The following is a 15,034-nucleotide window of genomic DNA, read 5'->3' on the forward strand; positions in this document are numbered from 1 at the left end:
TAGACACTGCACGTCTTACATTGAAATTGACGCACCACCAGCCCATCCACACAGAGAGGGCAATTGTCAATATTTACTGATTGGAAACCGAGGGATTTCTTTTCTACCCCCCCTGCCCCCCCCCCATAAGTGTGACCCAAGGACAAATCTTACCAACCATCTTGCTCTATTTCTGTCTTTTTATATTCAAGCTGAACCAGCATTCAAGACAAAAAGAAAAACAAAAAATCCTCAAAAAAATGTTTTATTTCCTGAAGTTAGTTAGTCCATGGAATAGAAAGGAATTATAGTTCTCCCTTAAGTGCTCACTTGGGGCCATAATGTGCCATTGATTTCAAAACAGAGCTCTTTACTGACTTTAATGAGGAGTTCTGCTTAAAGAAAACTGAAGGCCCAATCTGGCCTTGAATTTCAGTGTACTGCTTGTGAGGGACCAACATTCCTTCAGCACCCCTTAAACGGGGACAAGCGCTCACCTGAAGCTCTGTTTACTTGTAGGGAAGGACAAACGCCCGCCTGGACCCCCACCGCTTTACCTGGGGAGCAGATTTTAGACAGAAGGCACCGCTGGCTGCGCAGGCCCCTTCTCGCTCCCACCTGCTCCGCAGGTGTGACCGCAGTGCAGGTACTCTCCTGGGCTCCCAGGCGCTGGATACACGTGATGAGGAAAATATTTACAAATACTGCACACGCCATATGCAAAGGGGAGAGCGGGCTGCCGCTTTTGGCTACCGCCAGTCCAGGGTGAGGGCCTCGGCCTTTCTCCTTCAACAATTTTACGCTGTATGTCCTGTTTAGTGATATACAGAAACATATATGTGGCTTAGATCGAGTAGAGCAGTCCTAAAGCTCTTTGCTTACAGGGCAGAGTGTCTCTGAGAGAGAAAAAAAAAAATATTTATGGAGCGAGGCAGAGTTCAGGCCCCTGCTGGCAAACCTCCCCGGGGCACCCCTGCTGGGGAAGGCGCCCCGTGCTCCTCGTTGGGGAAGTTTGGAGCCCCTCACGGCCCGAAACGAGGGGCTCCCGCCGCCCTTGCCGCACAGCGCCTCCCCACCCCCACCCCGCGCTATCCGGGGAGATTTCCTGTCCTTGGAAACACCTCGGGCTGGGGGACTCCAAAGTTTTTCAAAAGTCAAAATCCGCCAGTGCCCCCTTCCGTTGTTGTTTTCTCTCCCCTTGAACTCGAGGCGCTCGGCGTTAGCCCGATTAAAAAAAAAAAAAAAAAAAAAAAAAAAAAAAAACCGGCCCCGCTCCGCGAGCCCACCTCTGCTGCCCTCCCCCCGGAGCAGCGAGCGGGGAGAGGCCGCCGTGGCGAGCCCGGCGCGGAGGGCGCATTTCCCCGGCCCCCAGCCCTGGAACAACCGGTAGTAGCCGTTTTTTTCCTCCCCTCTTCTCCCTCTCCCTCGCCTCTTTCCGCCCGGCTTTGTGTGAAGTTTGCGGCACATTGCAGATGAGCCCTTAGCGGCGAGAGGAGCCTATTGTTCCCCGCCAGGAACTGCTTGCTGGGGCTGCGCTGGCTTTTGCCTTCGGAGCTGCCTCGTGCAGTACCGGGACCGGCCTCCGGGGCCCGCTGTGTTGCGCTCTCGTCCAGGCAGAAGCACGGCGGCCTCAGATCTTTTTGTCTGAGAGAGAAGAGAAGTGAATCCTGCTGCCGCCGCCACCGCCGCCGCCGCCGTAGCTGTACAGTGTGTGTGTGTGAGAGAGCGAGCGAGGGAGCGAGCGAGGGAGAGGGAGATCGCATGGAGCCGCGGCTGTAACACACACACACTGTCAATACCTCACTCCGGCTCCCCCCCCACCCCACCACAACAGTAACCCAATTCATTGTGTGATCCAGCAGCACCATGTTGAGTCTCATGTGCAGGCTGGATCGGTTGGGTTTGTGGTGCTGAGAGAGGCAGCAGCAGCGGGAGGAGGAATTACTGAGAGGTGCCCCTCTCCCTCCCTGTCTCTTTGCCTGTGTGTTGTGTGGAGACAGGACTCGCAATTACCACACTCTCTGGGCTCCCTTATTCCTTTTAAACTTTTTTTTAAACAAGCCCCTCTCCATGGCTGATCCCCGGCCGAGCACGGGCACCTGGGTCTCTTAAAGACAAGGAGGAGCCGGGGATTGTTGTTGTTGTTGTCGGCCGTTTTTTTTTTTAAATTGGATTTTTTTTTTAAGAGGACCTTTTTTATTACAAAAATGGCAAATTCGACGGGTAAAAACCACGCAGACCAGCGGAGAAAGGGACTCGCTTTCCTGGACGAGCTGCGGCAGTTTCACCACAGCAGAGGGTGAGGAAAATGGGGAGATGGAACGGGAGGGGGGGAGGCTTTTAAACCGACCAGATCCAACTTCCAGCCCCTTCCCTGAAGGACACGGCAGCCCCAGCGAGGGGAGAAAAGGGGGCAGAGCTGACAAGTTGTGGTGTTTTGTGTGTATCTCCTTTGGCAGGTCTCCTTTTAAGAAGATCCCTGTGGTGGGTGGGAAGGAGCTGGATCTTCACGCTCTCTACACCAGAGTCACCACTTTAGGCGGATTTGGGAAGGTGAGTGGAAGTTTTAATTTGGCTTTCCCTCCCGCTAACCTCTTCCCAAAAGTCTCCTCTGACCCCCGGGGGCGGCGGGGGGAGCCGGGGTGGCCGGGAACCGTCCTATTTAAAGCCGGTTAGAGAAGGTGGGGGGTGGAAGAAGGAAGCAAGCAGGCAGGCAGGTTGGTGCCTTGGCCTTGTCGGCGGAGCGATGGAGGGGGATCCGGGGGTACGGCGGACCCCCTGGCCGGCCCCCCCCCCGCCCCCGGCCGGGCCCCGGCCCCCTGCCCCCCGTCGCCGGGGGAAGGCGAGGGGGGAGCGGGGCGTTTGGGGCCGTGAGGGGCAGTTTGTTTCGCTTGTGGTCGCAGCTTGTGTGTGCGCCTCTGAGAGGGAGAGACAGAGAGAGGAGAGAGTCTGAGCGCAGTTTTAGTGCAACTCAAAATTAGCGGGCATGTTTAACATCGATAATCGGCACGGAGCATGGGCTAGGGAACGATCCTCGCGGCCGGGGGGGGGCCAGGCGCTGCCCTCCGAGCCCTTCCCGGGGAAAAATAACAAAAGGGGCACCCAAGACGGTGTGTAATCAAATAGCCATCTTTAGGCTTCAAGGCTAGGGACAGAAATGTAGGCCTCAAAAGAAAGGCCTCTCTGTGGCTGGGGAGCTGTCGTGGGGGGACCCATCGGGAGGGCTCCCCCGCTCCCCCGCACCCCGCAGCCCAGGGGGCGCCCCCTCCCAGACTTGCCTGCATTATTTTAAACTTCTTTGGGTTTTTAACGGACCGCGGTAGGATTTAAAAGGGGGCGACAGAGGGACTCCCGATTGGTTATTGTCCAGGCAGTAAAAACAAAAACAAACAAACCCCAAAACAATGCGGGCCCTCCCGGCCGTGCCCCCCGAAATAAAACAAAATACAATAATCGGGGAAAATGTCGGCGAGGAGCGGGATTGTTCCCGAAGGGGAAATATTAGCGGCTGTTAGTAACAAATACAGTCCCAAATCCCATATACATTCCTATTTTTTTTTTCTTCTATATATATTTATCTATTTACTTCGTGGCAGCTCGTGGGTTTTTTTTTTTGCGATGTTCGCTGTCGACGGCAGTGTTTGTGTGTACGTTGTGTATCTCGGCCCGTGTGTTGTTTTTGACAGGTATCTGAGAAGAATCAGTGGGGAGAAATTGTAGAGGAGTTTAACTTTCCCAGAAGTTGTTCTAACGCTGCCTTCGCTTTAAAACAGTATTACTTGCGGTGAGTGCTATCAAGCTGTTGCAGTAGTATTTTTGAGTGTGGGATTATATTTGGTTGTCGGTGTGTGCAATAATAAAAATACCCCTACTCTTAAAAAAAATGCTACAAAATAAACCAGAAAGGACTTCTAATTCCTTATTTGTCTGCTGCAGTGATCACTTAAAGGTAATTATGGTCTGCAGTTATTTTATTTGTATTTTACAGATGCAAGCCTTAAACTTTCAGGGGATCCTAAGTATATAAACAATCCATGTCAGAGCCATTTTAATTGATTATTTTAGAACGGTGGTACTAAAGGACAGTTACTAAGAGATCCTGTTATTGTAGTTACAGAAACTTAGTTAAATTTTTGAACCACTGAAATGTGTTCCTATATGTAAACTTGTTTACTGTTCAGTGGGGTCAGACATTGAAGGAAAATGCATCTGTAGGAAGATATCCAAAGCAGTCTAAATTATACTGTTATCAATTACCAGCAGCATACATTATGTTTTATTTTAGAGTACAAAGATAAATATTTTTTTCCTGTTACTTGAAAAATAGTAGATTTTTGCAGTTTTTAAAAATAAGTTTATATTCCTTGAAGTCATGCAGATTATTTTTTTAAGATGCAGATTTTTTTTTTTTAAATGTAGCATGGAGTTTACATTGAATATTTTAAATTACTGTATGTGGTACTGTCCTGTTATTAAATGATTTTTAAAAAGAAATTAATTTTGATTAACTTAGTGGTTATTTTTTTGTGAAAGATTTTACAGTTATTGCATGTATAGCGTTTCTAGATGCTATATAGACATGATTATATTTAATTTAGAATCAAGTTTAATGTACATTGGTTAAGGAATGTAATTTTATGTTTCTGAACTATATAGATGGTATTTTTTCATTGTAGTTAATGCTAAGATAGATGTGCAATGTGTACAAAAGATGTATGGGCTTTTGGACTTCTGTTTTGGTGATCTGAGTACACACAAGCTTTATCTGTCTCTAGTTTGGCCTTCTGAATTAGGAAATGCAGTAATTGTACAGGTGCACTTTCTATTGGTTGTCCTAGATTGACTTCCAGCTTGAAGCTGTAGAGTTCAGAGCACAGTAGAGCAGTTATTGAGTTACAATGATGTCTGGAAAACCTTAGTCAGAGATCTGTAGTTACTGAATTTTTCTTTTTTTGGTGATGACATATGATTGCTTTAAGATCCAGACTAAGGAAAGAAATTGCCATGGTTAATAGCTTTAGCAAAGTTTATGATTGCTGGTAGGCCTAGGAATGAAGTGGGAAGCTCCCTTCAGGATGTCCCTTTCTGTTTATTTTCTCTCTCTAATACATAGTATTCTGGTAGTGTTGCTAAACATTTGTTGGATCATAGAAAATAGTTTTTGCTTTTTGACTTCTTCTGGTGGACCGTGTAGTTTATTACCTGACTAGATTTCACATTTATTTTGCAAAATGATTTTTTTTTATTATTTTCTGTATTTTAGAAGTGCTTGAAAGCCTAACTTATTGCACTGTGACGTAAGGTGGTGTGTCAATTGTATTTTGGAAGCATTTATATGCTATGATAGTTAAGGAAATTAATGTTAATTTAGCCTTCTAATGACTATTAATTTTTAATAAGATACTACTTTATAATTAAGAATCAAACATCCAAAAATGTTATTTTTATTTTTACCATGCTGATATTGACGTTATTTTATATACAGTTGCTGAAAATGTGTCTGAATGATTAGATACAAATAATTGAAAGTGGTTTTTTTTGTTATTTATTTGGAATTTAGGAAAAAAAAGTTGATAAACAGTTAAGATGAAGAATCTTTGAAAATGTTTGATTTATCATAATCTCTATCATTTACGTAGGCCATTCTGAAATAAACTGTCAAGGTGGTTGTTTGGGGGGTGGTTTGTTTTTGTTTTTTGAATTACTGCTTTACTCGCTGTTGCTTCTAACATAATCTAAGTTTGAAGTGAAGTGTTTTCCAGCTGAGTTCACCACCCTACCTGTGCAGTAATATGACTGTGTATACACATATATCTCCTCTAGTTTCATGGTCGTTTAGCCTTAACGTTGAAGGGTTTGGGGGGAATTTGGTTATAGGGAAAGAAAAGTACTCTCATGCTAAATTTGTAAAAACTGTTTTGTGTTATCAGTGTTGAAGAACATAACCTGAGGTTTCTTATAAGGCTAGGTTTTCATGAGCTGCTCAGCAGTTCCCCTTGGAAAAAAATGTTCCTTTTTAGTCTCAAGTATGACTGGAGTCTTGGCCCCACTATTGTAATGACTTTGCAAACAAAGCCAAGCAAATTGAGGCCTGTTAACTTTAATATACATTTTTATCAAATTGTGTGTTGTGCCCTATAAAGTGACGCAGTGATCTGCCTGGCAGATAGGATCCTCATGAATTCAGAGGGATTTGGTGGTGTGTACCTACATGAATACGTTTGCGGATTTGGATCTGTGATAGTCTGTGATGAAAGTTGCTTCTTTCTATGAAACATCTGGCATACCATGTTGGCTGAGATAAGATCTCAAGCTACAGGAACCCCTTGCTCGTTTTGCTGTGTTATCTCTAATAATGCTGTCATTTTGACTTAAAATTACTGTTTAAATAATTTAGAAAGTTGAATTTATTTTGTGTCGCGTTAGTAGTCCTGTTGGCTTAATTATACCAAACGTTTTGCAAAACAATCATCAGATTAACTTTTTTTCTAGGCAGTTGTGAGGTGTGTCTTCTGTTTCGTTTAAATAACTTTTTCATTTTGACTTGTGGATTTTTGTTGGATGTCTTTGGGAATGTTAGCTCATTAAAGATGTGAATTGTTTAAACTTATGATGTAATTTTGATAGGTTATGATAGACCATCCCATCTACCCCTTTTCCCTTGCACGGCTCCTCCTTCGCTCTCACTGGAAAAAGTTATTTGTAATAGGGAAAGTCTGAACCATTCAAACTTTGTGCCTGCATTGCTTTGAGCTGTTTGACAGGTGAAGTAATTTATGCACTGTGGTTCTTAGTGAGCAGTCAAAAGCCACAGTGCCGATAACCATTGATAGACTGTACTTGTTAATGTAGTTCTGTAAGGCTCTACAGCATCACAGAGTGTAATTCCCTTGCATGTAGTGCAAATTAGATGTTTCATCTCAATTGAGGTGAATTAGTAAAGCATTTTCTAAATGCATCTCTAAAGATTATTTTATAATGTTAATGAAAATATTTTAATATGGAGTAATAAATGTAAATATTGGTAATGTGGGCACACTTTTACATTTTTGTTAGTTGGTAAACATGCAGTAGGTGAAAATAAAGTTAACATGAAATACAACTTGTTTTTTATGTTAATGATTGATTAGGTTACAGTCCTACAAAGAATTGGGCTGATGTGACCTCGCGTGTTAGTATAAGGTTCTGTTGCTTTTCATGTGAGCGTAAGTGATACATTTATTTCTGTTGTGGGTCTTCATCTATTCTTTGGAAGCGAGACCTTGTGCAAATGAAGTATGAATAGCTGAATTAAAAAACAGTTTGCTTTTAAAAAGTATTTGTCTGCTGTAAGAGAAATTATGGGAAAAGGCTAAGTGCCAGGTAAAGTAAGTTTGGGTCTCAGTTCTGCAAAGCATTTGGTCAAGGTGGCAGAATGAGTTAATACTAGTTAAACGTGAATAAGAATTTGCTGTTGTAAATAGTGGGGAGGTAAGGGGAAGTCAAGCAGAGAGAAAATAGGTCAGTTTATAAATGGAAAGGGGCATAAAGTTACTGTAAAGACAAGCCATTATGCTGAACTTCCTGAAATTGCATACATGGTAGGATAAAAAAGTGTGAGCAGTTAAAAATCAGGACTGTGTGAAATTGTTATTGACAACAAATAGAGGGGACGTTCGAAAGATACAAAGATATTTAAGTAATTTGATATTCAAGATGGCACTAAGAAATTGAATAGTAGTACTGATTTAGTTCTTAAAAAACAAAACAAAAACAAAAAAAGAGTATGACCTGAAAAACTAGATAAATTTATGGGATTCTAATTGCTGGTGCTCGTAAAATAATGGCAGAAATATTAGGAAAACAGCAATAAAAAGTCTGGAATTTTCCAAGCAAAATTACTTTAAAAGAGGCTTTTATTTTTTTCATTATATTTGCTCAGTGTTTAAAATTGGGATCTGATACTGCAACAACATCTGCACACAGATCAGTGAGTATGGTTGAGTACAGGACTGGTTTGAGGCCCTAGTGGATGAAGAGAAAGTTGTAGCTGTAATAATATTTTACATATTTTCCTAAAATACAAATACACCTCTAAATCTCTCATTAACAAATTATTTATGTATATGGAGTGTCATCTGAGTGAAAAATGGAGTGAACGACCATAAACAAAAATAGAACAAAGTATGGAGAATATGTTCGGTGAGTCACAGCAGTTTTAGGTGCTAAAAGAGTAGCATGAGTGCTCACATATGCATGCAGTGATACAAGTTTAGCCATTTTAGGCATATTTAGTGTCTGTATCAGTGAACTTGATGTGAAAGTGAGCAGTACACTAGTGACATTAGCAGATGATAAAGTGGGAAGAGTTCAGCGTAAGTCAGGGCAGAAAAAAAACAAACAGTTATCTAAAGAAATTAGACACGTTGTTGGAAAATACAAATGAGATTTAGTTAGCCAAATGCAAGCTAATACATTTGAGGGACAGTAATCCAAAACAGGTATTCACTGCGTGGGAATAACCTGGAAAGCAGTACTGCTGAAAAAGGGATAGGAGTGATACCACGGGCCTGATAATCCTGTCAGTTGTGTGCACCCAGCTCTCTTTCATATGAAAAGGGGTTGTGCATGCTTCTGACAGGAAGAACAGGCCCCAATTTGCAATATGATACATAGACTTTGTAAAAGAAAACAAAATCAAAACAAACAAACAAAAAAACATCACAAAAAAAAAAAAGAAAAGAAAAAAAGAATGAGTTTAGGGTGCACCCGGTGAGGCACTGAAAAAGTGGGAGATTGGGTTTTGTATGAGACTGTGTGACTGTATTTTAAGGACTGTTTTACTCCCAGTACCTTTGCAACAGGTGTGGCAACTTGGCAGAAGCTTAGAGAAGAGCAAGAAAATATTTAGAAGGCTGAAAGGACTAACTGATTAAAAAAATAATAATAGTTGAGAAATAAATACGTTTTGCATGGCTAAATGAATATTTTGGGTGAAAAGGGGACATGGTATCTTACCAGGATTTTGAAAGGCCTACATACTTAAAAGAGAGATAATTTTAACAAAGATAAGGAGCTATGTTAATGTGTAAGCTGAGATGAAACTGACGGAGAAAATTCAGAGCAGACAGCAGCACAAAACCCCTCAGATATACCTGTTCAGCTTCTGACTGGTATGACAAGCAGAGCTGGGGGGAAACCCACACCATGCGTCATTCAGAACTAGCCTGGTCAGGGCGCTAATACCTGTGTTGGAGGTAACGAGCCAGGACTGGCAGAGAAGTGGACCCGATGACCCTACAGGTTCTGTCCATCCTTGAAAAACACTACAGTGAAGGCTTTCATCTTACACAGTTATAGACTTTTATTGCAGCTCTGCAGACTTCACCTGAAAAATCTGTCGCACTTAATTTTGTCACAAATCCTGCAGTCGTTGGCAGGACAGAAAACAAATACGTGGATGGCATTTTTGTGATTTGTTCGTTAAATTATTCCCCCCCCCCCCCGATAAGAATTGTAGTGCATGTTTCAGTCAGGCATCGGAGGCCTTGCCTTTAAGTTTTAAGCGAATATTTCACATAGTTGGAGGGGGAATTTTGTTTTAGTTGTACTGTAATAATGCAATCAACATATTTACCGTCAGGAGTAGTTACTGTTCATGCTCTAAAGCTTTATTTAGGGGAATTAGATATGTTGGTTGTTAAAACCCCAGAAGGTCTCTCCCTAGGAGTTATTTATGTGGACGGATATTTTGTTGGAGTTGCTGCGAATCTGCTCAAAGGAGAGAAGAATTTTTGTAACACAAAATCTGCAACAGGCCTCTTCTCAAGAGGGCAAGCAGCAGGGGAAAGGAAACAAAGTTACCTTAAAATCCCTCTTAGAGTGATGTGGTGATACTAGTCACTATGCAGATGAGTTTGACCTCTATCAAAGTTTGTGAGCTTTTCCTGCAGAGAGTGAACTCTGGCTGAAAAAATGGAGTGAAAAATTAGTGAGATGAATGTTAACGTACTTTCTCTTCCTGAGCATTTTCCTGCAAGCTTTTTGTTAGAAATGGTGACCTAAATCACTGCTGCTGAGGTGAAATATATTGGTTTATTGGGAGAGGGGGGAGTGTTGTTCCTCAGCTTTAATGCAGAATACTGATTGCTTAACTTGAAAGCTTATCTAGACAGATGTCAGAACTAATAACCTACAAAAAGCAAGTTTCTGGAAACACCGTAATAATCTTGGTGACTTCTGAATCTTCTAATAGCCGGTGGAAAGTTTATATATTAAAACCATTTTCTGATCTTCAGTTGAAACAATATAAAAATTAATTTATGCTTTTAAATTATTAATAGCTGTGGTAATGTCTTAGGTTTGAATAAACGGTAAGCATATTGCAGCAAGATCGAGATGTTCAAGGATGGAAGGATAGCGCTTCTTTCCTTACTAAAGTGGAGTAAGCCTGGGCTAGGAAAAGGAGTTTCAGCCTTCTTCTTTCTTTTACTGCTAATAGGCTTTAATTAACTTCTTTATTTGCAGTTAAACCTTGATAGATAAAGCTTTCATACTCTTTCCCATCCTAGCCCCTTCCCTGCTTTCCCCAGTAGTGAAGTAGAGAGGTATGGTTTGTGCTAGGGGAACACACAGGTTCAGACCACTACTTTAAGAGCATGTGTCAAATGAGAATGAGATCCAAACGTAGTAATACCTTGTTGTTGTTGTTGTTTAATACTAGATGCCAGTTCTGCTAGTCAAATTTCTTCTTCCTGAGCCTTACTCAAGCAGCCCATAAAAGGGGGCTACTGATACTTGCCATCTTTTAGAATTCTTCTCCAATCGCCAGCTGAGGAGGCGCTGCTGGAAAAATAAAGCAGGCTGGGGTTGTGTTCTGTGAACTGGAAGAGTGAAAACTGAGTTTGCAACAGATTATGAGAAGGGATTTTTGTGGTTTGTTTTAAAATGCTTGTTTAGAGTGTCAAAGTGGTGCCTTTCAGCTTAACTGGGACTACTTGGAGTAACTCTAGTACTGGTCCACATTGTTACAAGATACATAGTCCGTAAAGGGAATTGGGTGTAGGCCAGAGATCCCATCACTCGATCTTCTTTCTGCTTATCAGTCCGATACATATTTATTCTGTGGCCTTAGTTAAATCATTTGCCATCTTTTTATTCATATTTATAAAGTGAGTATATTGATGTTTGTTTACCTATCTCACAGAGAAGTGTGAGACTGTAAGCTCTTTAATGCAGGGATTGCGTCTCTTCATGCTTCTATGTCATATCTTAAATATTTGAAAATGAATATAAATTAGGAATATATGAGGAAAATAAAACTATTCATAAGCTTGTTTGCCCTCTGCAGTACTAAGAAGCAGAAAATGTAGCATAGATGAGAGGAAGAACAATCTTTATTCCTTAGGGAATAGATAAACTTGGGATACCTAAGCAGAGAAATATTGGAATGGTAGAAAGAAAGAAGCTTATCTTAAGGAAGGATAATAAAACAGCAAGATGGTACCCAGAATAGTGAGCTTAGGCTTTGCCTGAGGTACTAGATTAGTGAGCTAGGTATCAGATCTAAAATACAGTCTCCTTGGAGCAATGAGTTCAAGTCTAAGCAGACCTGAATTAGGTTTTCGGCAACAAGGTAGCGACACCGAGTTCTCTACTTTTTGTTTTCTATCTTTAAACTGAGTGTGCGAACATTTCTTTTAACTCTAGATAAATTGTAGCAAGCCAGCTATGCTGCAAGAAGGATTGCTTACTGTCATAACAGAGTGGAGTTCTGCTGAATGACGCAGTAGAGCATGTTTCTCTGCAACAGTGAACTGTGTTCGTATTATTTTCCTATTTTATTGGTGTGGGAGGAGCAACGGCTCTGATTAGTATTCCTTCAGAATAATTTACAGGGTTAGTTGTCAGTTCATAGCTTCCTCAACTGCAGAAAAATCCTGTGTAGTAACACGGTCACTGTGATTCAGAGAGACCTTTCCTATCACAGTGTTTGTTAAAGAGTTTTCCTATGTTTGCTCGCTGAAGTTTAGGTGGGTCAAACTTATGGCTACCTGTGTTTCTCGACTGTTACGTACCGTGACGTCTGCCAGTTGGCCTCTGCCTCCCGGTCCAAAGGTTGCTGTGCTTCCATGATAATCCATGTGTAGAGATTCTCAGCTCTGTAAATCACTAAATCATATGACTAGCTTTAAGTAGCTCTGTTAAAGTTCTTCTGAGAAGTGTTTTGTAGTAGTGTTACAATATTGTGTGTTATTGGGACATAATGTGTCGGGGTAGCTGTTCTTCAGGGATACATCCCAGGGACTTAATTTAGTAAAATGATAATAGTTTAATTGGGGGGTAAATATGGCATGATCTTAGCATGCTAACAATAATTACAGTGTAGGATAGGTGTAGTACAACTGTGTGATATATATATATATATACACACATATATTTTAAACGTGTTTGTATTAAAAGAAAACTTGTGGAAGTAAACTTAGAAGCACTGCTTCCCCTACACAATTATTTTTCTCAGGAGTCTCTGGGTGTTGGTGACCCTGAGTAAATGCTGTAGAACCCAGCCAGGTAAACAGTTCCAGGCTACAGAGTTCACATATATCCTCTGTAATTTGGGGGAAGATAGTAGAGCTTTGAAACACTGGAGATTGCAGAACAGTTTCTCAAATACTTTTCTCTTCCTGATACCATCAATGGAAACCTGGGAAAATTTACATTTGAAACGAACAGTCATTGTTCATATAATGCTACAGTTGCACAGTAAATACCTGAAAAGATCAGGATTGACCTCATTTAAGTATGAATATGCAACCATATCTTTTGTCTCTAGAGTATATCCTTTATAATAGAGCCTTACACTCTCTGTAGTAAATGGTAATAAATCCTACGTCAGTATTAATCTGTTGTGTCACTGGGAGATTTACTTATTTTTTTCACATACATACATACAATTCAGACTCATTGCTTAGATGTTAATTGATTTTACACAATAGTAGTTATTTCTGAGGAGTTTTTGGGTGTGCTTTCTGGGCAACCGTTCCCCACTGTCTCAGCTTCCACAGTATTACCCACATGGGCCAATTCAGAAATTATTTTGCTTTGCTTGTGGTCTGAGGGGGAATCACCTGTGATGCTGTTTACTCTGGCTGCTAGTCTCTCCTTCCCTGCTAATCACCGTCTTCTCAATCTTTCACTGCAAGCTGGAATTCATCTTCTGGTGCTTGACCCCTTGGTGTCTGTACCCATTGACTGCACATGGAATATTTACTGTAATCAAATGAGTTCCTAATTGTAAAGAAAACTGAAGGAAAGAAAAGGTGTATGCAGGTAAAAGGGCAAGAGGACAAAGCACTAAATGTCAGGTGCCTAGCAACCGTAAAATACTGAATTTTACAGCAAAACGATAATAGATTCCATGGTACTTGGAAAAAAAATTCTGCAGCTGTGGACATGCAGAATTCACAGGATCTAGACCAATATCTGAAAGGTATTTCACACATCTCAAAAATGTGCTTTCAGGTACTCTGCAGACCCAGTCAGGCATTGCAGCATTGGTGTGCATTTTGTTTGTTCTTCCAAGGTCATTTTTGTAATCGTCAGGTATAGAAATACAATTTTTATCTTAGTAAAAGTTTTGTTTCTGAACAGAATTATGTGCAAAGGCTGACCACTGTAGTAAATTATTACTGTGTTTAATTAGATATAAAGAATATACAGGGCCCTAACTACCACACAGGTTGGGATACCTTTAGTGTTTTTCTTCAAATGCTTCAAAGTACTTTTTCCTTCAAACTTAGCTAAACTGGTTATCCTGTTGAACACCATGTGATTCTCTGAGTATAACATGAAGTAATTTGTTAGAAAGTTATGTTAATCAATGCATATAGAACTGGAGTGAAAGTGTAAAAGATTAGAAAATTAAAGTACAATACTCAGTGACAAGGACCATCGCATTCAGTAATGTTTCATTAGTATGTCTTATAGACAACATGCTGTTATGACTGAAATAAAATTTAATTTCTAAAAATGTGGTTTTTGTCATAGATACATACAAGATTTTATTCTTTTCTAAGATTTTTACATAACATGTACACAAATCCTATTTTTCTGTAGTAGCTTGCATTCTCCTAGTAAGTTTAATTGTATTTTAAACAAAGTTAGCTCGGCTGTTGAAGAAAGTGCTTCTGAAGTAAGATCAAAGAGAAAGGTGACTTTAAAATAGTCTACTGTTCTGCACGTAACCGTACACAAACACCTAGCTTCCCCAAATGCACTGCTGTATTTCTGTATGGATATCTCTGTGTGATGCAGTTTAAAGTGGTGATTCTCTGTATATTTATGTGCCCAGTAGGAAGCCAAAATATTCTGTTAGCTTTATGGTGATTTGGGGCTTATATAGGTCTGCCATAAGAGCTACGCTGGGGACCTTTGCCCACGTGGAATTCTCTTTAGACCTGCTTAGGGAGAATCTCATCCCTGTTCAGAGCTGGGCTGGTACCGGTGCATTCTGTGTCAGTCCTGCACCTGTGCTTTTAAAGGTATCTGTGTAAGATCTGGACCATGTATATTAGCACGAAGCGTGCGTGTTTTAGCAAGGAAAGAGCCTGAAAAAGAGAAGTCAATAAAGACACTCAAAACCTACGATACCGCAGGGTGTTCGTTTCTTTAGTTGTCCTCAGGAGGCCTTTGCATACAAGCAGAAGTTGCAAACTCAAGGTGTGTGTATGTACACGTATATTTTTTTGAGAGTTTATGAAAACAAAAGGATTTGTTTTTTATATGATTAAATGAATTTAAGCATTTTGGGGTTTTGGCCTGCTTGGTGATCTAGCCAAGTCTGGAAAACAAACAGCTGTTGATACCAGTTGACACCTGGTAGGGATCCAGCTGATGGAAAGAAATAGAACAAATGCTTTTAGCTTTTAAAATCAACTTAAAACTCATTTTATATATTCAGTATGGAGATGTATATCCAAACTTTGATTCAATTATTTGTGCAGAAGTACCTGTTACCATTATTTATTGTTTCGAGAAAAGTATCAAAGAATTTACTCATATTTTATTATAATTTTAC

The 15,034-nt window shown here is 40.8% G+C and overlaps 1 protein-coding gene across 2 annotated transcripts in view; it reads left to right on the plus strand.

Moving 5' to 3' along the window:
* The first annotated feature begins 1,401 nt into the window (after positions 1-1,401).
* ARID2 (AT-rich interaction domain 2) overlaps positions 1,402-15,034 on the plus strand; it is a 105,345-nt gene continuing 91,712 nt past the window's right edge. The window contains exons 1-3 of one of the 2 annotated variants that reach the window (XM_048065822.2): positions 1,402-2,278; positions 2,439-2,532; positions 3,666-3,763. In XM_048065822.2, the coding sequence (XP_047921779.2) occupies positions 2,187-2,278; positions 2,439-2,532; positions 3,666-3,763 (284 nt within the window). In that variant the 5' untranslated portion in view covers positions 1,402-2,186. The remainder of the gene's footprint in view (positions 2,279-2,438; positions 2,533-3,665; positions 3,764-15,034) is intronic. The other variant, XM_013198991.3, reaches the window with a different exon arrangement.

Source organism: Anser cygnoides, chromosome 1 (genome assembly GCF_040182565.1).
Source record: "Anser cygnoides isolate HZ-2024a breed goose chromosome 1, Taihu_goose_T2T_genome, whole genome shotgun sequence".
Classification (NCBI taxonomy): Eukaryota; Metazoa; Chordata; class Aves; order Anseriformes; family Anatidae; genus Anser; species Anser cygnoides.